The sequence below is a fragment of the Cricetulus griseus genome, chromosome 4, assembly GCF_003668045.3.
Source record: "Cricetulus griseus strain 17A/GY chromosome 4, alternate assembly CriGri-PICRH-1.0, whole genome shotgun sequence".
NCBI lineage: Eukaryota > Metazoa > Chordata > Mammalia > Rodentia > Cricetidae > Cricetulus > Cricetulus griseus.
In genome coordinates, this window is record NC_048597.1 from 162,508,011 (window position 1) to 162,535,184 (window position 27,174).

A 27,174-nucleotide genomic window follows, 5' to 3' on the forward strand; every position below is an offset into this window, starting at 1 on the left:
TGGTTTAAAGCTCTTATTAATCTTACAGAAGGCCTGGATTCGATTCCCAGGACCCATATGGAGACTCACAGACCATCCATAACTCCCAGCTCTAGTGATATGACATCCTTTCTGACTTCCATGGATACCGGGCACTCATGTGGTGCACATACATACAGATGACAAAATACTGATATACATAAAAATAAACCTAAAAAAAGATTCAAAGATACCAAGTATGGTGGTACATGCCTGTAGTCCCAGTTCTGGGAGGTGGCTGCAGGAGGAGCCAGAGTTTATAATGTTATCTTTGGCTAAATGGTGAGTTCAAGGCCAGCCTGGGCTATATAAGAACCTGCCTCAAAAAAAAATTTAATAGTACTGATATATAATCCCAGCTCTTGGGGAAGCTGAGGCAGGAGGTTCATACATCCATGGTCAAGGTAGGCTCCAGAGAGTACAAGGTTAGTCTGGCAATTTAATAAGCCCCATCCTTCAGTGTTTTATAAGGCCTGTAGATATAGCTGGCTGGTGTAGTGTTTGCTTGGTGTGTGAGAGAATCAAGTTCAATCCCCAGCACTGGAAAAACAAACAAACAGAAAACAGATAAATAAATCCAAAGGTCTAGTACTTCAGTACACCATCAGTTCGTCCTTACAGTTAATGTTAAGGCTATGGGTCTTTCTTTGTCTCTTATGGTATTTGCAAGCCACATAAAATTTGTGGTATCCTCTTGTATTTTCTTTTCCTTTACCCATGTATTCTTCGATTAAACATATATTGGGTCCATATATATATATATATATATATAATATATATATATATATGTTTATGTATCAGGCCCTATTCTTTTAGCAAAAAACCTGAAGAACTGAAAGATCCACTTATATATACACACACATATATATATACAACAAAGAAGGCTGGAGGAAGGAACAGAAAAATGGAGAACTCAGCATCAGATGAGTCTAGATGAGGGGACAGAGTGCACAGGGGGTGTGTGACAGCCAGAAACGGGCAGAAGGAACAAGACACAGTAGTGAGAGACTAGGGTAGAATGTTGCCAAAGTAACCACCAGATGGCAGTGCTTAATATAAACCATGCCAAAGTAGATGTGCAAATGTATTCTACACCTTTTTCTTTTTCTTTTTTAATCACACATCACATTGTCTGCCAAATATCCCATGGTTGAAAATCAGACCAAGACAGTGATATCTGGTAGATGTTTTGGAAGTGACTCTTGGGTCTCTACTAGGAAAATTCCTTAAGTGCTCTTTCCATACTGCCAGTCACCACTGGCCTCACCATTATTAATTATACTAGCAAAAGCCAATCTTTCATGAGGACCCAGGATCTTCATTGTCTCAGATTGATGACATTCAGCTGCCCTCTGAAGGATGTACACAAAATCTGAAATCACAATTCTTCCTTTACAGGATACTTATTCTATAAAATGCTCATATCTGATTATATGGAACCAATTTGGTTTATAATGAAGCAATAGGAATAAATTTTTTGGGTTTTTGACACAGGGTTTCTCTATGTAACTTTGGAGCCTATCTTGGCACTCGCTCTGGAGACCAGGCTGGCCTCAAACTCACAGAGATCCGCCTGCCTCTGCCTCCCGAGCGCTGGCATTAAAGGCATGTGCCAACAACAACCGGCAAGAATAATTTTTGCATTGAAAAATAATCCAACGTGTGTTCTTCCTCCAAGATAGTGGCTGTGAAAGTTGGATTCTCTTTTCAACTCCATGACCATTAGTGCAGTAGGAAGTAGACATGATTTGTCACTAAACACACTGTTGTGCTGATCCACTTAGAAAAAAAAATTATTTTTCTGTGGGGAAGGGTTCTGTACCCTGAAAATTCTCCCCTTTTTCTTCTGCTTAAAACTATATCTTGGCCAGGTGGTGGGGGTGAATAACTTAAATCCCAGCACATGGGAGGTGGTAGCAGGCAGATCTCTGTGAGTTTGAGGCCAGTCTAGTCTACAGAGCTAGTCCCAATACAGCCAGGGTGGCTACACAGAGAAACCCTATCTCAAAACACAACAACAACAAAAAGCCAAAAAACCAAGACTCTATCTGGACTGGAGAGATGGCTCAAAGTTAAGAGTGCTCCCATTGCAAGGGATCAGAGTTCTATTCAATTTCCAACACCCATCCATGTACACATCCATACACATATCAGTAAAAGTTAAATATAAAGTCTTTGATTACAATTATATCAAGCCATTCTATTATAATGCTATTTAATATGTAAATTGTATTGTTATACATAATAAGGTATGGTTTAAAGGGACAAAAATAAATTACCAATCTATGGGTGAGAAAAATGTTCCTATGTTTTCAAGTAGTCTTAAGTTGCTTATTTTCTTTTTTAAATACGTGAATGTTTTCTTGCATGTATATGTTTACTGTGTGTGTTCTTGGTCCCCTTAGAGGTCAGAAGAGGGCATCAGATCCCCTGGAACTGAGTAACAGGTAGCTGTGAGCTGCCATGTGGGTTCTGGGAATCAAACCCAGGTCCTCTGCAAAAGTAATCGGGGCTCTTAATTTCTGAGCCATTTCTCCTGCCCCCAAGTTGCTTATTTTCAATGTGTGTGGTGGAGAGACTTAGAAACTCAACAAAAGGGGGCTAATAAATTGCCAAGATGATGATAGCCAATGGTATCGCATACAATTCCATATCTCCAAAGGCTGAGGCAGGAGGAAAGAGGCCAGCCAGCCTGAGCTACAGTGATTTTAGTGCCAGACTAGGATCCATAGCAAAACTCTACCTCAAAAAGTCAATCCAGCAGGGGCTGGAAAGAAAGCTCAGCTGTTAAGGGCACTGGCTGCTCTTCCAGAGGATCCAGGGATTATTCCTAGAATCCACATGGTGGCTCTCAACTGTCTATAACTCCAGTTCTAAGGGATTGAGCACCCTCCTCTGGCCTCTGTCAGCACCAGGCATGTGGTGCATAGACATACATGGAGGCAAAACACCCATACATATAAAGTAAAATAATAAAATAATGAAAATGAAAGACAAATATACATATCACAAAATTAACAACATCCAAGTTTATATATAATAGTATCACAATGAAAACATTTGCATAGATGAAAAAACGAGAAGAATGTAGCCTAGAATATTCAGTTTGTTTCTGTCTTTTTTTTTTTTTTCTCGAGACAGGGTTTCTCTGTGGCTTTGGAAGCTGTTCTGGAACTAGCTCTTGTAGACCAGGCTGGTCTCGAACTCACAGAGATCCACCTGCCTCTGCCTCCCGAGTGCTGGGATTAAAGGCATGCACCACCAATGCCCGGCTTCAGTTTGTTTCTGGATGGGAGACTTATGGGTTGGTTTTATATTTTTTAATCAGAATTTGTTATGTATCTCAAGTGTGCTGTGCTGTAATTAATTTTATTTTTGAACAAACTTTAAACAATGCATATCTACTAACTAACAGCTAGAGTTTTCCAATCTCTGCCTGGTTTTATTAATTCCAGGGAAAAGGTAATGAATTGATGCTCAAGTGAGCTAGGATTTCTATAAGAATGAGGAGCAAGTTGCAAACAACTTGTTCCAGGCTCTATATCCTGGTGGAGAAGGACTAACACTCCTCTGAGGTCATCATCACACTCCTGACAATACACCAGAACTTACAGAGGGTGTGCCAGGAATCGTGGAGTTACAGACTCTCATAACCACGTGAGTCCCCATCTTCAGTGTCCCTAGAAGAGCTGACTCAGGGCCACCTAAAATAGGAAAAGATGATATGTGAAAATACGTAGGAGGAGGAAAAACCTCAAAAGCTAAATTAACCTGGTAGGAGTCAGGTCCCAACTTAATTCATCTTGAAGTGTTAGACTCAGGACCCTGATGAGCAGCTAAGTTATTGTAGTCAGAGTAGTGTCTTCTCAGATGCATTTTCTTATTTATGTATCATGTGTAGGGGGAGGTGGAGATAGTAACTGCAGAGGCCAGAAATGGGGATGGATCCCCTGCAGCTGGAATTACTGGAGGTTGTGAGCCACTGAACTTGGCTGTTGGGAACCAAGCTCAGGTCCTCTGGAAGAGCAGTCGCCACTCTTGACAGCTGAGCCATCTCTCTAGTTCCCCAGTGACATTTTAAAACAACTTTAATTTAGGTTTTCACAGAAATAAGACAGAATTTTCTTGGCTCCCTACCTCCCAAATCTTTCCTACATTTGTCAAAAACAACAACAACAACATTATATTCAGATAACCAGAAGACATACAAGATGATCTGCTCCTGATACACTTTTCATTCTTTGGGAATTTGTTTTTTATATTCAGGAACTTTTAACTCCCACAGAAAGCATATACATTGAGGAGGAGGGTGGGGAGTTGAGAAAGGGATACATGTAACCCAGGTTGGCCTCCACTTTTCTATGTAATAGAGAATGGCTGAACTCTTGGTCCTCCTGTCTCCACTTTTCAAGTAGTGAGGTCACCCGTGAACATGCCAGACCTGGTTTGGCATTTAAATTCTTTTTTAAAGATTATTTTATGTACATGAGCACTCTATCTGCATGTATGACTTTATGCCAGATCTCACTATAAAACGGTTGTGAGCCACCATGTAGTTGTTGGGAATTGAACTCAGGACTTCTGGAAGAGCAGCCAGTGCTCTTAATCGCTGAGCCATCTCTCCAGCCCAGCATTTATAATTCCAAGGCAGAATTTGTCTACAGAATTTTATGTTTACATAGTGTTACATACAAAATTTTTTTTGATCCTCATAGTTAAGAACCCTTGGAGTATTTTGTTTACCCTAGACAACACATAGAAAAATAGCGAGGGAGTTGCTCCAACAGTTTTCAGTGAAAGCAGTCTTCCAGTCCATCTCTTTGAACCCACTTGTACTAACTGGGTCTGTGCTAGCGAACAAGCCTAACAATGGCTGTATCAATGGTGGTGATAATGATGATACGACTGAATTTTATGTAATACTACAACCGTTGTAAATTCACATAGACACTACAAGACTGATACTATCTACACGTGTGTGTGTGTGTGTGTGTGTGTGTGTAAGACAGAGAGAGAGAGAGAGAGAGAGAGAGAGAGAGAGAGAGAGAGAGAGAGAGAGAGAGCTGCAATTCCCTTGTCAGTACTCATCTTTAGGGAATCGCCCTCTTAACGAACTAACAGGTTTATTTGGGGAGAGTAGTACGATGGGTTAAGAAAGGGAAGTGAATTATAACTCATCTCCAAGCTCTAAAGTCTGAAGTAGAACTGTACACCTGTACACTAAGACTCCACAGGGTTCAGAGAGAGCTCAGACCCCAAAACTTCTGCCTCCATTTCCCACCCAAACCCCTTTGGCACCTCGTCCCCGCCGTATGTCTCTGCTTCCGATCTGGATGCTCAACAGGTGGTAATTATATTTCTCAGCTACCCATCACTTTTCAGCACCTACCTCTTAAATTATCGGCCCGTTTGGCTCAGCATCTTCCGGGCTGTAGGGCAATTCGTCTAAGCTGCGCGTTCCTGCTGCCATGGCGACACGGAGGCTTGTATGGGTCCGGCCTGCCTTGCTCGGGACAAGAGCCAGCCAGTGTAAGCCTTGGCCTGCCTCCTGCCTTGCAGGCCCCGCCTCCAGCCGACCAAGAACCCGCCTCTACCATTCTGGACCCGCCTTCTAGAGTCCGGACCACAACCCGTGCCAGCCCCCTCGCTAAGCCTTACGTCTTCATGTTCCCACCCCCGCTCATATGGTCCCGCCCACTGCCCGCCTTCGGCCAATGGGAGCTTGCCTTCTGCTCACCAAGCCGCATCCCAATGCTGACTAGAAGGTGTGCGGGCATCTCCATTGGCTGGACCCTTCCATAGTGTGGGCTGGGACAAGTTGCAAAACCCAACCCCAGGAACAATCACTCAGCCTGTTCTTCCTACTATTTATTTATTGATCCTAACGGCTTCCCAGACGAGAGTGCTAACCATCCTGCAAGGAGAGTTTCTCCAGGATGTTAGTGCCCGAAATTTGAAGTCCTTATGACCGGTGGTTGGAGAAGACTTTAGAATCAGTCAGTCCCCGTTTCCATCCCTGTGCTAAGGTCTGGAGCCCTTGGCCCAGATACTAGATTAATTGCCCACAGCAGTCCCGAGGCTGTGTGCAAGGGCTCAGAAAGCTTTTCCAGAGCGCTTCCTCTGCGGTTTTGGAGTAAAGGTGTGTAAAGGGGATGTGATTAGCTGAGCATAGTGACCACGTGTCTGTAATCCCAGCGTGAGGGTGGGAGACCAGGATAGATCACGATTTCAAGGCCACCCTCAGCTACATAGCAAGCAAACAAAAAATAAAAACAAACCCCCCAAATATCGTTAAATAATTCCTATCAGAGACAGTCAAAGTGCATAGAGGGCTCTTGCTGCATTTGAGAGTCCAAATAATGTTAGGGGTCAAAGGACGACTGTTTTGCACACTTAAATATTTGTTTGGAACTCAGCCCACCCATAACCTTACCAAAACTCCACAATAACAGTGGCAAACCAAAAGGTTCATAGTGCAGAGAGAGGGGAACCCAGAATTCCAGATGTTCTGGTGTTCTCTAAGATTAAAACATGGCCAACATCCTTGTTCTCAGAAGCAGTAGATTGTCCCCCACAGAACTGTAAAATTGTGGAAACCAGTACTTCCTTCCAAGGGCTCACACCAGGGTTCCATTGTTGCAGTCATATCGAGGTGTGGCCTTGGGGAAGCGAAGGACGGCATACTCTGTGGCAGTTTCTAGATGGAGGCGGTTCACCTTGCCAGAGTGTGGCTGCGTTTGGCTGAGCACATGAATGTCCGCATAATGCAAATGACTCTCCTCGGATGTGGAGTCTGAACTTCTCTTTTGAGATACAGGCCGGTGTAACACTTGCTCATACATTGGTCCTATTGTTTCACAGTCCTGGTAGAAATCAACAGAATTAAGAGAGGCTCTTGGTTTGGTTTGCCCCTCACCTCCCATTCAGGACCAGTTAGACCGAGGTTCCTTTACTTTGCTCCTTTGGGAGGTCAGGTAACACAACATGAGTTCCCCACTGCGTGTGTGTGTGTGGGGGGGAATGAGGGGAAGGACAGAAGACAGCCTCGGGAGAGGGTCCTTGCATTCCATCTTGTTTGATACGGGGGTCTCTCTTGGTCACTGCTGCATAAGATATTGCCCTGTCTTCTGTTTCCCATCTCCCAGTAGGGATGAGTTGGGATTATAGAAACTTCCGCTGCTGCCTCTGGCTTTTCTTTTCTTTTCTTTCTTTTTTTTAATGCCGGTTCTGGCGATCTAAACTCAGATAGTCAGGCTTGCACACACATCAGTGCTTTACCTGATGAACCATCTCCCCAGAGTGACGCAGCAGTTTCTACAGATGGTTGAAATGAATCTGTCTCAGGGTGAAAAAGCTGAGCAGTGGGATCCCACATCTGAGGGGGCCTGAGAGGGGACGGAAGCCTCTCATTACCTTTGTACCATTCTTCTGTAGCTGTAGCTGTTGTTGTAGCTGTTGCTGCTTCAGTATGCTCAATGTGGATCTTGCTTGGCTCCCTGTAGGGGAAGAAAGCCAGCTAACTTACACTCATTCTCTCTGTCTCTACTGAGACTGCCCTCTTCAAATGTCTATTAGACCATTGGAGTGGGCTTCTAGTGAATCTCTCTGGCTGCAGTCCTACTTCTGTCACTTCTACTAATCTACACCCAAACACTCTCCCAGGATATACAATCTGGCCCGTTCTCTACCTCGATATATTATTTTCCATCTTCCTTGCTCACCAGCCAGAGCTCATACTGTGCTAGGCCATGGTCTGGGGAGATAAGGATGAGTAAGCTATTTCCTCTGCCTTGGGAAATCTACCTGAGAAGACATTTGAGTCAACAGACCACTACAAAAATGTAGTACGTGCTCAACTACACCACTGGGCCACTTTCAATCAAGCCATTTATTTCCCGCCAAGCATTTGCATGAACTAACTCCTCTGCCTCTGCTGGCACTCTCTTCTACTGACTTGTGAACTTGATATTATTCCCAGGGCATCAGTGTTTTCTTTTTTTTTCCCCATTTTTTAATTTAAATTAGAAACGAGATTGTTTTGCATGTTAATCCCAGTTCCCTTCAGTGTTTTCTCTGTATTCTGTTATAGCACCAGTAGATAATATTATAATTACTTATTTACATGAATCTGCCTCTCACAGTTGGTTTTCAGCTCTTCCAGACCTGAGACCTTGGAACCTTCCCCTGGGTTTCTCTTCCTCATTGGGAACCCACAGAATGGTTCATCTACAATACAAGTACTCAGTTGCATTTTGTGGATAAGTAGAAGCATGAGCAATGAACTCTGCCACGTGAAGTAATGGGAAAAGTAAGATCCATAGGTTCAGGGCTAGTCTTGGGCCCAAGAAACTAAAGATTCTTTTTGTTATATCACCTCCCTTTGTCTTATCCGATGTCCTATCTCTTTTCTACACCTTCTCCAAGAATGTTGGTTTTACTGTCTTTTCCAATTTCCCTTTCCCTCAATGCCCTCTCCCCTATTACCTGTTTTGTTTTTCTTCTGGAAAGTTGATGGGCAGCTCCTATGTAGAAAAACAGATTGTCCATGTACAAGAGTTCTGTATGTTCTCTCCATCACAGTTGCTGTGTGGTCTCTGCTTCACATTCTTGGATGACATTCTCCTACCACCCCAAAGATTCACTCTGTGCCAGGGTCAGCCTGAAAGTACTTGTAAAGGATACAAACCTCTCCCAGATAAATGGTTCTGGAAAGTAGGGTGGTAAAACTGACATAACCAAACCCAAAATACAGGTTTAGGCAACCAGGCAGAGAAGGCTATTCTGGGATTGTCTATCAAGCTAATCTCAGTAGAGGCTAAGGGAAATCTGCCAAATTATGGAATATATTCCTGGATCCTGAGACTGAATCTTCAGTACTATTTTTTGGGGGTGGGGGTTGGGGAGCTCTTTGGCAACCTGGGAGTTCTATGAGTCATAGGAACTGAGACAACCAAGGCTACCTAGTCAGGGCCCTGCAAAGCTCTATTCCAGTATGTGGCTACCCTCCTCGCTGCCCTTGTTTTTAGTTAACAGAAGTGAGAAATGCTTTGCCTAACCTTTAATGCCCTTTGGAGCACTGGTCTACAGACACTGGGAACAATGAATTTGGGGAGTGACTCAGCAATCATGCTCCTGGGGTCCCTATGGCGCCTGCACGCTTATGTGACTATGAATGATTGATGTCCAGGGAAAAGGGGTGAATAGTTTCAGGCTTACTTTGGGAACCTATTCTTGCTAGTATATTTCCAAATCTCACCAGTGCCCTATTTGTCTGATTTTGCCTCTCCTCACGAAGTTTCTTTCTCTTGGAAATTAAAGGAAGAGAAAGAAGAGAGAGAGACATGCAGATAACTAAATCCTGTTGACCGAATTCCTGTAGGGGTGGGGGAACCAGGATTTTTCCATACAAGTTTTCCACACTCTGTTTTGGAATGATTTTCAGTTTTGAAGCAAGTTCCTTAGAACCAGGGAGTTGGTCTTTAGCTAAACCACTAAAGGTGGTTTGGCAGAAAGCCAGCTTCTGTCTTCTGCCACTTCTTCCTCTACTACTTCAGTTCTTGCTTTGTGTTAAGACTGCCTTGTTTGAGCCATATGGTAGGAAGCAATGCCTTGCCTCCTGTCACTCCTGTTTCCCTACTTGTTTCTATGTAAGTGGGCAGAGAGGATGTTAGAGAATACATGACCAGAGCCATCCAATTTTAATGAACAGAACCTGTTCCCAAGTTGGATGCTGCATAGAACCCAGATACAACCTGATAGTCATAGGTGACAGAATTAGTTTTAGGTTAGACCTAAAGAATTTAAATGGGCCATCTTCCACAATGGTCGTAAGAACAAAAATTTGAACAATTCTTTCAGAATGCAATTGACAATAAGGATAAAGATCTTTAAACATAAATGCATATACTGTCTGATGTAGCAATCTCATATACCAATACACAACTATACATAGGTACATATGGATAATTATTGTGGTATTACCATTTCAAAAAAGGAAACATATTAAATCATCAATATTGGTAGAAAATGGCAAACTAAGCCAGGCGATGGTGTCACACATCTTTAATCCCAGCACTTGGGAAGCAGAATTTGAAGACTCTACATTTGAGGGCAGCCTGGTCTATCTATAGAGCAAGTTCCAGGACAGCCAGAGCTACACAGAGAAACTCTGCTCAAAAAAAGAAAAAAAACCAATAACCAAAAATAAATAAGGACCAGGTGTGGTGGTGCCCACCTTTAATCCCAGTACAGGGGAGGCAGAGGCAGGCAGATCTCTGAGTTTGAGTCCAGCCTGGTCTATAAAGTGAATTCCGGGACTACATAGAACTTGTCTCAAAAGTCAAACAAAAAAGTAAATATATATGTAAACAAATATAGGCAGGTGTAGGCAAAGATCTATTTATTTATTTATTTATTTATTTATTTATTTATTTTTGTTTCTTTGATACAGGATCTCACCATGTAGCTTTGGCTACCCTAGAAATGCCTGTCTCTGCCTCTCAAACACTGGAATTAAAGGCATGTACCACCATGTTTAGCCAAATTTCTTTTTATTGCTACCTTCTGCTTCTGTCACTTCCTGGTACATACACATGCTCAGTAAATATTTGTTTAATAACCAAATAGATAAATGAACTAGCAGGCACAGGACTCGAGTTCAGGATTATGTCTTCACATTTTAGGTGCTTTCCAATGTACTTCACTTTTCTCTCTACATGTGTTGTTCATGAACTCTGCCCCAGACACAAAATGATATAGCTAAGAGTCAGCTGACAGCATAAAGCCATATTTGGGAATTTGTAGTAGTGGCGAACACTTAGGGGGAAAGTTATAAAACCACAAATAATCTATTATTGTTTTTTGATGTCACTTCTGGGTTTTGTTTTTACTAGCTTTTGCTCTCCAAAACAAACCTATGCTGCAAACAATAGGGACTGTGTATTTTAAAAAGTGAGGGTCCAGAGAAATTACAGGACTGCCTGAGGCCACATAGCAAATAGCATAAAAGTTATATTCACATTTCCCATGGACACTCTCCTTCTTCCCACTTCTGTCATTTCAAACAAACATTTGTCCAAATCCTGTTGCTCAATCCATGATCGCCTCTATGATTACCTAGTGAGGAAAGTATGGGTTCTGAATTCTAGCAGCCTGGCTTGGAATCTTGTTTTACCTGCTAAGTTACTAGCCATATGACAAACATTAGTTAACGTCTCTGAGCCTCTGCTTCTTGACTGTCTATAAGATGGGAGCAACGGTAAGACCACTTACAGAAGTGTTGAGACAGCTGAACGAGATTGTAAGTGACTGCACAAACAACAGTCAAACGCTCCAATTATTATGGTCTGGGGAAGAAAGAGAAGGAGAGCAGGAAGCAGAAAGGAGAAAAGAGAGAAACAAGGCTGGTTCACCAGTCCTGCTAACTCTACACTCTACATCTTGCTGTGTTTTTAAGGCGTCCTAGGTACTACTGCTCAGATATTCGACCCAGGATGTGGCAGGTGAAGGAAGGCGCGATCTCTCCAGCTCTCTATGATTCTCAGGGTTTCATATCCACCACCGCAGACGGTCCCCTCCACCTTTCGGTCCTACTCACCAGCTTCCCCCACAGCATAGCCTGTTTCCCATGGCGGATGTGTCTCCCAGTGAGTCCAGCTGGTTTTCAGACATAAAGAAGTTTGCGCATTTCCTGGTTCCCTGTAGAGCGAACCGCAGCAGCTCCCAGGGAGTCGCTGTCAGTGTCAGATTTCAACCAAGTAGGTTGGACCTTGGAAGCCACCTGGTGGAATCATTCCCAGGTGACTGTTCCCAGCCAGAGGGTAGAAAAGACACACGGGCTTCAGGTGAGAGTTATCTCACCTTTGGGATTTGAAGCTTTTTTTGGTGAGGCCATAAACTTTGCGGCAAGCTTCGTTTTTAAAAAGAAACCTGAGGCTCTGAGTTTCCACAGGAAATGTTTCTCATCGCCTTTGAAATATATCCTTTATAACGGAACAAAGGGTCCCCCCTTATGTCTGCCCTACCACACTTAGGTTTGAGTTTTACTGTCAAGATAATTGGTACCAGTTTCATATGTCCACAATATGGGCTTGAATCCTAGAGGCTTTTAGAACCTGAAAAGTAGGGAAATGGAATGCTCTCACAGGCTCACTATTAAAATTAAGGTGTACAAATCTCCTAACCTTTTATCATCTAGATTTCCAGCACAGTGAAGTGTAAGCACTGAATGTATTACCTAATCCTCTTTCTGGTATAAACCAGATGGCTCTGTGGTTGGGATGGAGCACTCACTGTCCTCTTCCCAGCTCAGGACTACAAAATCTCCACCTACCCTGTTTGCAGCTTCTGCTTCCAATGACCCAAATTTGGACCTGTTCCTCATTGGCCAGTAGCTATGATGCAACTGAGTGAATTCCCCTTAGAAAATATGTTTCCAGGTTGGTTATGGTAGTGTATGCATTTAATCCCAGGACTTGGGAGACAGAGGGATGAGGGTCTCTGTGAGTATGAGGCTTCAGGCTGGTCCATAGGGCAAGTTCCAAGATAGTCAGGAATCACAGAGACCCTGTCTCAAATAAAGGACGACAACAACAATAAAAAGTGTGTGTGTGGGAGGGGGTATGTCTCCAAGAGAATCTTTGGAACCCATAACTCCAATCTTCAATGTTTTCTTGGCATCTTTAGTGTTGTCCTGGGATGCCATAATCAGCCCTGCACTCCACAGAGTGTGGTGGATCCTGAACTCCTCCCCATCTTAGGAAAAATGAGGATGAGAGTGACTGCCATGTAGAACTGTGATTCTTAAATGAGATGTATGTATATAAAGCTTTAGTCCAGGGCCTGGCACCTGGAACTCCTTCAGTAAGTCTTAGCTATTCTTACTATTATTACTTCTTGTTCTCAGACAATTATCAGATGGTAAAGCATTTTATTTTACTATCTCATGTTCCAGTCCTTGCACATGCTTCTCTCCTACAGACCATTCTTTATTCTACTATTAACTATATTCTTTCCATCCTGTAACCTGCTTCCCTTCTCTGGCTCAAAAACCAGCAATAAATTTCCCGTTGCTTATAGCACAGATTTCTCAAAGCCTTTCATAAGCTGTTCCATTGCCAGCCACCTCTCGGCAACTTACAGAATTTATCCAGGAGATTTTTAGAGGGCCAGAAAAGACAAAAAGCACTTGGGGTATAAAACCTGATATGCCTTAAGCAGAGTAATACAAGTGTAGGGTGATAACATCAACAAATGAGTATTCTATTGAAATCTGACCCCGTCAGTCCATCTGGAATAATTGTAGGCTTCTCATCAACTTTCAAATTCTATTGTCAGTGTGTTACAAAAGAAAGTTGTACAGATGTGTAAGATATTGTACAGAAAGTGCTACAAGATATAGCTGAAAGGACAAGGCACAATTTCAGTGTGGGTGTGTGTAGGGGGGCACTTTAGAAGAAATTAGCTAGCCCTGGTTGTGCCAGCATGTAGGAAGCCCTGTGTGGCTGAAGTCCTGAGTGAATATGTACTTTGATATGGGTTCAGCCTTTTGAGTATGGATGAGGGTTTTTTGTTTTGTTTTGTTTTTTGCTGGTTTTTTGAGACAAGGTTTCTCTGTATTGTTTTGGATCCTGTCCTGGAACTTGCTGGGTAGATCAGGCTGGCCTTGAACTCAGAGATCTGCCTGTCTCTGCCTCCCGAGTGCTGGGATTAAAGGTGTGCACCACCACTGTCTGGCCTTGAGTATGGATGTTAATGAATAATTAATCAGTGTGTACAAAGACCAGCAACTTTGGCCTCCTCCTCCCCAAAATTTGCAGCCCAACACAGAGACCTCCAACCAAGCCTTGCTAACCTCCCCTCTGTGCTGTATCTAATAAACATGCTGAGGTGCTAGAGAACCTGATCCTAGCTTCACTGTCTGTCTGTGCATCTGTCTTTCATTCCCTCGACATCCCTAGCTAGGGTTCTGGGACCCAAACTTTTTAAAGATTCTGTCCATCCTGTAATCCCAGGTACTCTGGAGTCTGAGGCAAGAGGATAGGCCAGTCTGGGCTACATAGTGAATTCAAATCCCATCTGGGCTGCCTAGTTGGATCCTGTCCTAAAATAAATGGTAAAAACCAAGTCAATGATAGAGTACTTGCCTAGCATATACAAGGTCCTATTGAGGGTGTGTGTGTGTGTGTGTGTGTGTGTGTGTGTGTGTGTGTGTGTATGTATGTAGATATGTATACATAAGTATTTATATATAAATATGTGAATGTATGTTTGTAGATATATGTATAGATAAATATATATATATGCATGTTTCTAAATATATATGTAAATTTGTAAATGTATATTTGTAAATATGTATGTATGTCCAAAAAGAAAAATTGAGTGGTCTATTTGTGAAGTTTGAAGTCTCTGCAATTAAAAATATTACAGAAGTTAGTTAATAACTTTTAAAATAATTTTGTTTCTTTTTTTGTTTGTCTTTTGAGACAGGGTTTCTCTGTGTAGCCCTGGCTGTCCTTAACTTGCTATATAGACTAGGCTGGCCTGGAACTCACAGAGATCCACTTGCCTCTGCTTCCTGAGTGCTGCAATCAAAGGTGTGTACCACCACTGCCAGCTACTTTAAAAGAATTTCAATGAAGTGGAGGTTTGGATTAAATTAGATATTTTCAAATGTTTCCTTTTTAATAAGGAAACATTTGGCTTGGACAAAGCTCAGGGCTGAGTGGTAAGACAGTGTGAGCTTAGTGAATGTGAGACCTAGCTTACCCCAAGCAAGTAAGTAGGCCAATTAAGTTCAACTATAAAAGAAATTATGAAGCTGTTCAGGTTGAAATCTGAGGGGAGAATTTGAAAATATTTATTTTATTATTATTTTAAGGCAGTGTCTCATTAAGTCTAGACAAGCCTCAAGCTCATAATGTAGCTGAGGCTTGACCTTGGATTCCCAATCTTCCTGCCTCCACTTCTCAAGAGCTGGGCTTATAAAGGTATGTGCCATTACACCCAACTTTCATTTGCTTCCTTTTTTATATTTAAAGTTTATATCTTTATTTGTAAACAGTGGCTATTCTTGCTGTGTCACAGTTATAGGACTAAAGAGGTAACATACCCCCTTTTCCTTAACCATCTTTAAACTTTTTTCATAAAGATAAACATTATTAATCTCAAAGCTGATGATACAAGAATGAGTCAAAAAAAAAAAAACCTTTCCCCAAAAGGCTAGAGATATAGTCTTTCTTTTATAGCCTTTAAAAATATAAAATGCACACACACACACACACACACACACACACACACACACACACACAGAGCCAATCTTGGGTTACAAGTGGTAGTTTTCTGACCACTGCTATAAAGTATTCCCTTTGATTTGTCAGAGAAATTTTTCTCTCAGACTTCTGCTCAGCCTTTTAAATTTCTTCTCACCCAAATGTTACGTTTACTAAGGGTAGCTGATCAAAGAAATCCATTTCTTGTTTATATTTACAATGCTTGTCTCCCATACTTTATTGCTTGACTTTTATATTAGTTGATAAATATTTACTGAACTACTAACTGAGGAGGTGAATATAGTCAATATTGTTTCTCTGAGGTATGCTTTTATTGTATTTGTTCATTACATCATGCAAGGTACCTACCCAGAGCCTTGTGCCTGACACTGAGCTACATTCTGGTCTTGCTATGGTTTTGAAAAGAAAACGACTTTTAAGTCAATAATCAAATTATTTGAAGAGGAGCTTTTACTGAAGGGTGAAACACATCCCTGAAAGGGGTATGAATGGATCTCAAAAACTGTGCTGACAAATTTGCAAGTGTGTGTGTTTTTCTGGTAAGAGGATTGATAGCTTTTGTCAGATTTCAGATTCTTAACCCCCAAGAGTTAAGAAACCACATTAATGAAAGAATTTCAGATATCCACCATAACTTGGAATATACATACATGCATACATACATACATACATATATACATACATACATACATGAAAGGAACTCTTTTGGACACCCATCAAATCACACACACAAACACACACACACACACACACACACACACACACACACACACACACACACGTTGTCTTGATTGTAAAGAGTAAGTATAGCCACAGCCTCCCCCCACCAGCTGACTTTTCTGATCACACTGTACTCCTAGCATTAAAGTCACCTTCAGTCTTTCATGATCACTTCCATTACAATATGACAGTAGAAACTGCATTGAGTCTTAGATTAGGCTCAGCATCGCTCTGTGGTTCCTTTCTATGGGTTATTACAAAATCAGAGACAATTGCTTTCTTGCCTGGGCCTTCCCTATACCTGTACTCAAGATGAGAAGGTTGTGGGCTCAGTGATAATGGTGGATTGACGAGTCTGTCTGCCCATGTATGCACACTCCTTCCCTCAACCAGAGATCTTTCAGTGCAAGCCTTTGATATGGGAAAGCAAAACATTCACTCCAGAGCTTTAGGCAACTCTCTCCAGCCAAAACCCATTATCCTAACCCCTACCTAAAAAGGCCAGACAGCCTGGAGACCCTTGTTTTTGTGTCTCTAATCACCAGCTCAGACAGTGCCCTCTGGGCTGTTTGGATGGCACATCCCTATCCCTCCCAGGATCACTCTCTCTTTTGTTGCATTGTGAGAAAATTATGGCTAGGAATTTGATCTGGAGCCAGTGTCAGCTTCCGGGGGTGATCTCAGCATCCAAGTGTGAGCTTAGGATGCTGAGACGATGGGCACATTTCACAGTGGAAATTGCTCCCTGTGACCTTCCAATCCGTTCGCGGTTCGGTCTTCCAGGCCACAGAACAGGAGCAGCACAAACAAGGCCCCGAGGATTGGGTTTATTCAGCTCCACCCAGAACTAAATCAAAGGCTAGGATACATCAAGGGACCAAACCATACACTGTGGACCAGGCATCTATCCTTTCCCCCCCTGAGGACGCTGCTACCTCTGGGGTGGTGGACTTCTGGAATCACCGTGGGATGTAGACAGGGGATTCACTGGGTGCTGGGTCTACCGCGGGCAGTCAGGACTCAACTCTGGCTACCTCTTCCTCTTCCTCTGGGTCAGGAGGCGCAGGGAGCAGGGAGATGTAGACCTCATTGACTTCCGTGTCCAAATGCCGGCCACCCCGAGGCGCCTCTAAGTTAAGGATACCATCATGGGAGAGGGCAGCTCGGACCCGCCAGGGGTCTACATCTGCTGGCAGGACATAGGTGCGACAGAACTCTCGGGACACGAAGCCATGGCGGTCCAGACGCTGGGGGTGCCGGGCCGACACCTCCAGCAGGTTGTCCACAGTTCTCACGGTCACCTCGTCTGGGGTAAAGTGGCTCACATCCAGAAATGCCTGGAACTTGCCTTCGCTGAGCCTGAGCTCTGAAGCCCCTGCCCTACTGCCCTCCCCAGCTCTGGAGGCCCGAGGCCGGACATAGTAGCCATGGTAGAGGGTGGGGGTCAGGATCTCTTCTGGCAGGAGGCCTGGGTGGGCAGAGAGAAAGAGAAGGCAAGAGGCAGGATGAAGGATGAATGCAGTGTGCACAGGGCTGAAAGGCAACATCAGGAGACATGGGCCTGGGAAGAGCAGGTGGGGAAGCTGCTGAAGGGGAGCTGGGAAAGGAAATGAAATGGCAATGGAGGAAGCAAGCAGGGATTGGGAAGACAGAAGCGGAACTAGAAGGTATTCAGCAGGCAAGGACTGGAGCCCTGCGGGTCTAAAGTCCTGTCCTAAAGTCTGTAGCAAGAACAGAGCCTTGCTTGAGGCGGGAGTCAGGGGTGGGAGATGGCTCACCCCAGGAGTTCACTTAAGCCCCAGGTAGGGAGGAGGCCAGTGAAACTGGGCCAGGAGCCCAGAATTTCAGGAGGTGGGGGTGGGCAGCATCTAGGCCATACCTTCTCCGAAGCGCTGCTCACCCAGGCGGCTGGGGTTGGCAAATTCATACTCTGCCGTGGCTGGGTGGGCATGTGGCACTGTGCGGCCCGACATGACTCTGGTTGCGACTGGCAGCCCTGATCCCAAGCGCAGCCCCAACAAGATCGACGCGACCCCTTCAGCTGGAGGGAGAGCCAGGACTCAGTCAGAGTGGGGGCGGGGTCTACACCACCCAAAATAGTGCAAAGCCTCTGGGGGAGGGCCTGGAGCCTGGGCCCAAGAGTGTGGCGATGAGGGTGTGACCAGCACAGCCTGGACCCCCCAAGTCCCCTCCTCTGCACACTCTTCAGCTGTCGCAGAAGCCTGGATGGACAGCTGAGGGTCCTGGTACTGGAGCGAGTTGAGAAAAGGAATTGGTGCACTGTTGGAGAACAAAGGAAGGTCTTCTCAAATTGTACATTTCCGTATCACTGTCCGTTTGTCTTCTCAAATTGTACAGTTTTACATCACCGTTTGTCCTTCTCAACCGTAGGCACCATGCACACTACTTTAAAAAAAATTAAATGTTTCATGAGCTATATAGCATCAAAGATGCAAGAAGCATTTTCTATCTCTAATTTCAGGGTATTCTGAACCCAGGTCAACACAGGGTTCTAGCCAGATATCTGGTACTGACATATTGGTGGTCAAGGGCTGCTCTCCTCAAGGGCACCACAAAGAGTTAATGTCCCTGGGGCCCAGCCTAGGAAGATTCCAGTCCCTGCCCAGGCTCAAGATAGTTGCTGGCTCAACTCCCCTGGCATGCAAGACTGGAGAGGAGGAGGGGCATGCCACCAGCTGCTTGGGATTCTTGACTCTGTCCTAGCTCCAGAGAACAAGGATGGGGGGTGGGTGCCACTGGGTGTGGACAGAGAGCTAGTGAAACAAGACCATGACAAGTCACTGGCCAGCTCAGCCCTGTTTGTGTTTCTCTTTTCTTAGCTCAGTGAGTACTGGGTATGTGTCACCCTGCCAAATCCCTGATCACAAGTCTCCATGAACTGGCGGTGAGCTGGGATAATAAAACCCCTGACATCACCATTCCAGAAGCTTCACAAGACTGCATATATAAGGGGCTGGCTGTAGCTGCAGCTGAAGGAGTTGACCAGCCAACTGTCCCTAGATTCATCGAGCCACCATGGACATCGCCATCCACCACCCCTGGATCCGTCGTCCCTTCTTCCCTTTCCACTCCCCCAGCCGTCTCTTTGACCAGTTCTTCGGAGAGCACCTGTTGGAGTCTGACCTCTTCTCAACTGCCACTTCTCTGAGCCCCTTCTACCTTCGGCCACCCTCCTTCCTTCGGGCACCCAGCTGGATTGACACTGGACTCTCAGAGGTGAGTCTCCCCTATGTCCTTCCTGAACTTCCCGGACACGTCTTCATTTGTTTTCCTTTTTGCCCCTGCCTAAGTCATGTCAGACATGTGAGTGTGCAAAGGTACAGAGAAATGGGGTTGCTGTTTCCTTCTCCTTGGGTATCTGCTTTCTTCTCCTTGGACATCCTCTGTTTCCTATCACACCTTTTTTTTTCCCCCTGTGCATGGTAAAGGGCAGCTTCTGTCCCCTAATGATGAAGCAGATGCCCCTTTCTGGTTTTATTCATAGGGAGCTACATTAAGAGCTGCTTCAGCTCCTTTACTTGCCTCCCTAATCACCATGGTCCTGGCGGATTTTTTTTTTTTTTTTTTTTTTTTATCACATGCAGTTGTAGAGATCAGAGAGAAACACACTCATTCTGAACTTTTCATGTCCCCTGGATGGAGCTGGAGACATCAATCGCTACATTCTCTGTCTCTCTCTCTTCCCTTGTCTCTGATTTTCTGGGTTCCTCAGCCCATGCCTTATGAGGAATGGATGTATGTGCACTCCTGGGAAGCCCCAGCTTGTCCTAACAGGGTGGGAAAAGGGTTGAACAGATAAGATTATCAGAAGCTGTCACAGATAACACTCTAGTTTAAAAATATTCCGGTGTGAGCAAACAGGAGCTGAGTGGGCAAGGGCTTTGGAAGGACGGGACCAGCAGAACATTCCAGATTGAGTGGGTAGGAAACTTGGCAGGGAGCTGAGAGAAAAAAAAAAAAAAAGGCCTTTGTCTTATAGACAAATGACAAAGCCAGCATTGGGCAGAGAGACAGCAGAAGCCTAGACCCATCCTTGTGATCCCCTAGTGACCTATCTGCTTCGCTGCGCCTCTAAGTAAAGTTTGGGACTGATGACTAAGAGGTGTTTCTGGTATATGGTGGCTCACATGTACCAGAGTCATTCAAAAAAGGGATTATTTTTAGTAGCAAAGCGGAGGGTGAATTACCTGGACAGGAACTAAGTCTACAGAACAATGAGTCTTCTCCAATTTAATAGACATTCAACCAATCTTTTCACCTCCCTTTCCCCCTTGTTATTCTAGATGCGTATGGAGAAGGACAGATTCTCTGTCAACCTGGACGTGAAGCACTTCTCCCCAGAGGAGCTGAAAGTCAAGGTGCTGGGAGACGTGGTTGAAGTGCATGGCAAGCACGAAGAACGCCAGGTGTGTGGCCCATTCGTCTCCTTTTGAAATTCATTTAGTGCACACTGGATGCCAGGCACTGCCACCAGTCTCTGAAGCTGGCAGAATTCCAGGCCCCAAACATAAGGGACTAGAGCAGGAGCTGCAGATCAATAGCTAGGAAGCTAAATTAGGGATAAATATGTTGTTATTGTTATGGTTTTGCTGAGAGAAGTATCCCTTGCTGTTTGTTTTGATTGCCTTATTGGTGTCTGGTGACATCAAAATATCAAAAGAATTTTCAAAATTCCCAACCCTCAGACACACCTTAGGCCAGTTTTAGAGATATAACTCGGGCATCAACATTTTAAAAAGTCTCCTTAGATAATTTCAGTCTGTAATCAAAACAGGCAACCACTGGTTTAGGTGCAGTGTGTTGTACATAATGGTTGTTGTCTGTAATGACATTAACTACAGGGTTGAAGGTATTTCAGTCTGTGACTTTTAGTTGTTCAGGATTCTATGTCTCTTCTGCTCATTTTAATGCGAAGTTACTTGGTTTGTCCACATTTTAGAGCTTCAGGCTTATGGCTGTAAGGAAGTCAGTTAATTCAGGTTTAGTTGGATGCCTGGAATTCAGAAGGTCTATGGGTTAGGGTCAACAATTCCTCTTGCACTTTTGGCAATTTTTTTTCTTGACTTCCTGAAAAGGTGTTATGATTGCTTCTTAAAAATTAATAACTCAGCCAAGCATGGTGGTGCAGGATACAGGAAGCAGAGTTAGGTGGATCTCTGAGTTGGAAGCCAGCCTGGTCTACAGAGCAAGTTCCAGGACAACTACACAGAGAAACCCTATCTATCTCAAAAAACAAAACAAAAAAGTTAATGACTCAGAAGCTATCATAATTAGTGTATCTTAATATCTTCAGGCTGTTTCAATTTTGCTCATATGATTTAAGACCAGACCACAGTCTCCCTGAGAGTCACCTTAAATAATATCAGCAATTCTGTGGGTTAGGAACATCCTAAGACATTCCTGAGGAACTGGGACAACTTATGGGCTTTCTCAAGGACATAGATCATCAGTGCCAAAGTCCAACCAACACAGATTCATTCCTTTGTGGGTAGTACCCCTGGCAGTTTTGTTCTAGCCTTAAACCTGGATGAACGGCTCTTGACTTAGCTATCTGTATGCTTGTTGCAGTGTTGGATATGAAGCTCAGGACCTTTCACCACTAGACTATATCCCCAGCTTCAGACATTACTTTTTTCCCTTATGATGTCAGGGCAATTTGGTTTAACCAAAGGGAAGGTGATGCCTGAGTTTGGGGAAAGTGGAGGCATTCCCTGTTCTTATTTCTCTGCTTCTTTCTTCATTCCCTTGGATTAGGACGAACACGGTTTCATCTCTAGGGAGTTCCACAGGAAGTACCGGATCCCAGCTGATGTGGATCCTCTGACCATTACTTCATCCCTATCATCTGATGGGGTCCTCACTGTGAATGGACCAAGGAAACAGGCCTCTGGCCCCGAGCGTACCATTCCCATCACCCGTGAAGAGAAGCCTGCTGTCACTGCAGCCCCTAAGAAGTAGACTCCCTTTCTCTCATTGCATTTTTTAAAACAAGAAAGTTTCCCATCAGTGAAGGAAAATCTGTGACTAGTGCTGAAGCTTATTAATGCTAAGGGCTGGCCCAGATTATTAAGCTAATAAAATATCATTCAGCAACAGATTTGTCTCGTGTTTCTATATTCAGGGTGCTTTAAATAACTACAAGCATATTGGATCTAATTCTCATACTATGATTCAGGGGACTCAAGGACTTTTGGGTCCTTGAGAAAGACTGGCAGCACTTCCTAGTGGTATAAACTCAGGAGAGTCATTCACTTTCCCTAGTCTTCTGGTCTTCCGTCTATAACATGCTGTACTGTTAGGACAGAGTTGTAAGGAATAGATTAAAGAAAAGAAAAAGAAAAAGAAAAACAGGTGATGCCCCAGCAAAGTTCAAGGAATATCAGTTGCTCTAGAGAGAAGAGCTCTGGCTAACCCCACATAAAAGTCTCCAGTGCATCTCTGAAATTAATCACATCACCAGGGAGACATGGTGACCTTAGTGTGACTTGACAAGGGTTGTCAGCTAATTCACAGGACAGTAAGTAGGTCATGGGTGGGAATCATCAAACAAGCCTCTTAGGTGTAGTGCAAAGTATTCAACCTCTACCCTTACCCTCCTTTTTGGCTTTTTGAAGACAGGATTTCTCTGTGTAGCACTGGCTATCCTGGAATTTGCTTTGTAGACCAGGCTGGCCTAGAACTCAGAGATCTGCCTGTTTCTGACTCCCAAGTGCTAGGATTAAAGGTGTGAGCCAAGTTTCCTTAAGCAAAAGCTAAGCAGACAAACAAACAAACAAAAAACCTACAACTCCCTAATAATCTGACATACCATACTACCCAGAAAGCCCTTTTCTTTAAAGTCATAATCAATTTCTGTGTCTGTGCAGCAATTAATATTGGTTGCATAAGAGAATGTTATTATTCCTTTTTGGTCTAGCCAATGAAAGATTTGTCCCAGTATTCATTACACCCTTCCAAGCCATGTAGCAGAAACCAAGTTCAACCACAAGTGGTTCAAATAAAGCAAAGAAATTCCTTTTGTCTGCAGTGATTGACTTGAAAGGGCTGTAGCCCAATTATGGTAAAAGAGACAATAAGGAGGTCTACTTGAAATGCTTCTAGGAGCTATTTTTAAACTATGAAAGAGTGCCGAGGGGCTAGCTCAGTGGTAGAGTTCTTGTTTAGTATATGTGATGGTGTAATGTCCTAGTTCCCACCCTTGACATTGCAAAAATTAAAACACTAAGAGTTGAGATGAGAGAAAGATGGAGGAAGGAAAGAGGAGGGGTGTGTGTGTGTGTGTGTGTGTGTGTGTGTCTGTCTGTCTGTATACAGGTCAGAAGTTGATGGTGCTGTGAGTCTCAGCTATTCTCCATCTTACTTTTGATTGGGTTGTGTCTGTGTGTCCATGTGAACATCTTTGTATGTAAATGAGGATGTGTATATGTCATGGTGTATGTGTGTCAGGCAGAGATCAGCCTGTGGTCCTTGCTTTCCACCTTTAAGTTTATTGCCTGCGCTCAAAGATATCCGTAGGACGTAATGCTAAGATTTCTTTATTTAGATAAACACCAGCCCAAAGGCAAGCCAGGGCGTGACCAGAGGCCGCAAGCTAGCGTGGCCAGAGAGAGACATCCACATGTTCGAGGCCTCTTAAGAATTGCCTCTGCATCATCTTCGCCCTCCCCTGGCCACGCCCTCATAGGCACACCTCTAGGGGCTACTAGGAGGCGGGGCTACAGTGTCTCCCTTCATAAGTTCCTTGTTTTTTTCTACTGTGCACTTCAGGTTAGGTAGCCTTCTAGCTTCCTGGGATTTTCCTGTCTCTGCCTCGGCCTTTACTATGGGATCTCCAGGATCGTTTTGGTTTTGGTGCTGGGGGTAGAACTAAAGGCATGCTAAGCACTTACCTTAACCCTGAGTTATAAACCTTGTCTCTTACTGATTCTCAATGGTTTATTAAAAGTAGCAAGATGTACACTATTTGAGCATGAATTTAGAAAGAGAACAGAATGAAGTGCCCAGGAATTTTGGGTTGGTTGGAGAACTGGGTGTACGAAAGGGAGTATGGGAAATGAAGGAATGAAGAAAGGGCTCTACTGCCCTTTGGAATTTATTTGGAAGGCAACAGAAGCCAATGAAGGAATTAAATCAAATGAGTGGAACGAACAACCTAGTATTTTAAAATTCACTCTATGGAAATATGGTGATGGGAAGAGTAGAAAGCCAATGGGAAATAATGATGTCACAAAGGTATTTCAGCAAACTAGAATTAGGAATGTGACAAAGACAATACAAATGTAAAAGACATACATACAGATCATAGGGACATAAAATTAACAGGACATGGCATCTGTCTGGATGAGAAAGGAAAACCTAAAATAATTTTTGTATTTTTGACAAGCGTGTGGCTAGCTTATTGTATAATATACAATATTAAAAGTTAGAGTGATTAGGATATATAAAGAGCTTTGAAATTCACCAAGATATAGATTAGGGGTAAAATTTCAAGCCATAGGATTATGAATAATAGTTCAGAGATGTAGAGTCTTTGGGAGTTCAAATGAAAAGTATTCAGTAAGTATTTAAATGTTCTGCTCTGAGACACATTTGGGATGGAAGTATACATTGAGAATCTGGAAGTGGGCCAGTGAGATGGCTCAGTGAGAATAGGTGCTTGCTGTCAAACATGAGGACCTGAGCTCCATCCCTGATACCCACCTGGTAGAAGGAGAGAAAACCAACTCCCACAAGTTATTTTTGAAGTACACAGAAGTACACTGTGGCACACATTTGTGTGAAAAACATACACACAAAATAAATAAATTCAAAATAAAAATGTATGTATGGAATATCAATTAAAGGCAGGGTAGTTGGTACTATCACCTGAGATTATCACAAGAGTAGAAACAGGACAAACAACAGAATTGTTGGAAAGGAAAGCTTAAAGGATCCACATAGAAAGGTCAGCTCATAAAAGAACCCAAGAAGCAATCAGAGGAATGGGAGGCAATAGCTTGCCACAGTGTCACGGAAATCACACGAATGATAGCTAGGAAAGAGACAGGTGGTCAAGTGTAGCTGAGCAGCCTGCTAACACAAAAGGGGGACTTAAAAACAGCAATACCAGTGATACGACTGGAGGAAGAGATGAGAGCTAAAGGGCTGATTTGCCAATCCTAGTCTAGTTCATAGCTAAAAAATGACATGGAGAATGGAGACCCCCAGTGATCTGCAGAAAGAGGCCAATTGCAGAGTATAAAAGTCAATTAACATAGTCACTGAAGTAGCCACTAGGTTTGACAAAACGTCCACTTTCATGGATACAGTTTCAGGGCATGGTAGGTCAAGTGAGTGAACGAGAAAGATTCTTGACAGAAAGAAAAGGAATTTCCTTATACTCATAAATGCCAGGGCCAGTGAAAATCTAGAATAAATGTTATGCCTGCCCAAGAGAGTTTAAATACAGTCCTATTGATATCCTGAGCAAGATGATCATACCTGGTATTTGTCTCTACTCTCAAGATTCTGACCAATGTCACACTAGAACAGATGTAAAAGTTGCAAAGTTAGAGACAGAACTGTCATTTACAAAGATATAATCTGCCAAAATAAACGAAGAAGCAAACTGCAGAAAAACAGAGTTCAACAAAGTCTTCAAGATAAAAATCTACATATGAAGTTCTGTTTTCCATTTCTACCTTTTAAATTACCCCATTAGTGACCTAAAATAACAATTATTCTATTAGACTGTGCTGTGTAGTGCAGGGATCGGCTAGAGCCACTTGGTGACACCTTAATGATAGATACACTGTCACCTGAATATCAAGAAGGCTGAGCACCTTATTCCTGACATCTTCCTAGGTATTGAAAAATACAGGAACACAGAAATCCCAAGATACATATAATTTACCCAAAGAAACAGAATATCTATATAAACTTATTACTGGAGTAAGGGGGTTGAACCAGAAACTGAAATATTACAATAAAGAAAAGCATCCCTATTTACCAACTTGAACTACTTGCAATTCTCTTCCAACCTACCCCCTCACTGCTTTGCAGACCTCCCCCATGTCAGTAGCTCATTCCAGCATCTCTCTGAAGCACCAACACCCTGGGTCAAGCTGCCATTCCTTCATCTTCTAGGTTCAGCATGCTTAGCTTTATTTGATCAACAGACTCCCTTGGTGCTCTCAGTGGAGGAGTTAACAACTGGCTGTCTCTCCCTTATTATTTTTTGGATCTATACAGAAATTGAGATAAAAATGTATTCCTGAGATGTGTTCCAAAATAAGTCAATCCATTTAATATTCTCTGTAATAATAGGGAAGTTGTTCTTTTCATAGTCCTCAGCAGGGGTTACTTGGGAAGGGCATTCTATGACTGACTTACTTCAGGAATACACATAGCAACATACAAGCTACGCCACGTTTTTCAGACGTGCCACTGATGGAAAGCAGAGTGTTTACATATCTGAAAGACATATTTTTTTTTAAAGATAGGATCATATAGGAGCTGGAGAGATTGCTGCTCTTCCAGAGGTCCTGAGTTCAATTCCCAGCAACCACAAGATAGCTCATAACCATCTATAATGGGATCTGATGCCCTCTTCTGGTGAGAAGGTGTATATGCAGATAGAGCACCATAAGCATAAAATAAATCTTTAAAAAGAAAAAAGACAGGAATTTGTTTCAATTTACACCTTTTAAGTCTTATCATCCAGGAAAGTCAAGGTAGGAACTCGAGACAGAAAACTGGGGGTAGGAGCTGATGCAGAGGCCATGGAGAGGTGCTGCTTACCAGCTTGCTCTCCATGGCTTGTTCAGGCTGTCTTCTAGCATTCAGGACCACCAGCCCAGCGGTACCACTGCCCACGGTGGGATAGGCATTCCTATATCCATCTTTAATCAAGAAAATGTACTCACCCCTGGCTTGCCTCAGGTCAATGTAAGGAGGTAATTCCTCAATTAGAATTCCCTCTTCCCAGACATGTCTGTCTAGGTTTGTGTTCAGTTGATAAAAACTCACCAGGACAGTTAAACAGTAGTAGAGATTTTGTTTGTTTTTTTTGTGCTTTATTTAGACAGAAACCATGTAAAGAGTGAAGTTTGAGTCTGCTTAAAACGTGTTCCTTTCTACAGTCTGC

The 27,174-nt window shown here is 43.3% G+C and overlaps 4 protein-coding genes across 13 annotated transcripts in view; 1 reads left to right on the plus strand and 3 right to left on the minus strand.

Annotated features, from left to right (window-relative positions):
* Dixdc1 (DIX domain containing 1) overlaps positions 1 to 5,555 on the minus strand; it is an 83,151-nt gene extending 77,596 nt beyond the window's left edge. Inside the window, exons 1-2 of the mRNA XM_027412148.2 lie at positions 5,408 to 5,555; positions 3,631 to 3,722 (exon numbers count right to left, since the gene is read on the minus strand). Coding sequence (XP_027267949.1) covers positions 3,631 to 3,687 — 57 coding nt within the window. The 5' untranslated portion in view covers positions 3,688 to 3,722; positions 5,408 to 5,555. The remainder of the gene's footprint in view (positions 1 to 3,630; positions 3,723 to 5,407) is intronic.
* Positions 1 to 22,146, plus strand: part of Cryab (crystallin alpha B) — a 29,527-nt gene extending 7,381 nt beyond the window's left edge. For 7 of the 9 annotated variants that reach the window (XM_035443687.1, XM_035443686.1, XM_035443681.1 and 4 more), the window contains exons 3-5: positions 18,869 to 19,265; positions 20,333 to 20,455; positions 21,804 to 22,146. In XM_035443687.1, coding sequence (XP_035299578.1) covers positions 19,065 to 19,265; positions 20,333 to 20,455; positions 21,804 to 22,007 — 528 coding nt within the window. In that variant the 5' untranslated portion in view covers positions 18,869 to 19,064 and the 3' untranslated portion in view covers positions 22,008 to 22,146. Of the gene's footprint in view, positions 1 to 14,896; positions 15,006 to 18,868; positions 19,266 to 20,332; positions 20,456 to 21,803 lie in introns of all 9 variants that reach the window. The other 2 variants (XM_035443684.1, XM_027412155.2) reach the window with 2 other exon arrangements.
* Positions 6,397 to 9,031, minus strand: CUNH11orf52 (chromosome unknown C11orf52 homolog). Its single transcript, XM_035443688.1, has 3 exons — positions 8,503 to 9,031; positions 7,432 to 7,514; positions 6,397 to 6,881 (listed from the first exon to the last, which is right to left on the minus strand). The coding sequence occupies exons 1-3, from the start codon at positions 8,591 to 8,593 to the stop codon at positions 6,636 to 6,638; spliced, it is 420 nt and encodes a 139-aa protein (XP_035299579.1). The 5' UTR covers positions 8,594 to 9,031; the 3' UTR covers positions 6,397 to 6,635.
* On the minus strand, positions 16,894 to 18,001 carry Hspb2 (heat shock protein family B (small) member 2). Of its 2 annotated transcripts, none has more exons than XM_035443679.1 (2): positions 17,908 to 18,001; positions 16,894 to 17,214 (listed from the first exon to the last, which is right to left on the minus strand). In XM_035443679.1, exons 1-2 carry the CDS (start codon positions 17,999 to 18,001, stop codon positions 17,042 to 17,044), a joined length of 267 nt encoding a protein of 88 aa, XP_035299570.1. In that variant the 3' UTR covers positions 16,894 to 17,041. The 2 variants fall into 2 exon arrangements, with proteins under 2 accessions (XP_035299570.1, XP_027267955.1); XM_027412154.2 differs by having other exon boundaries at positions 16,894 to 17,496.
* Positions 22,147 to 27,174: the final 5,028 nt, after the last annotated feature.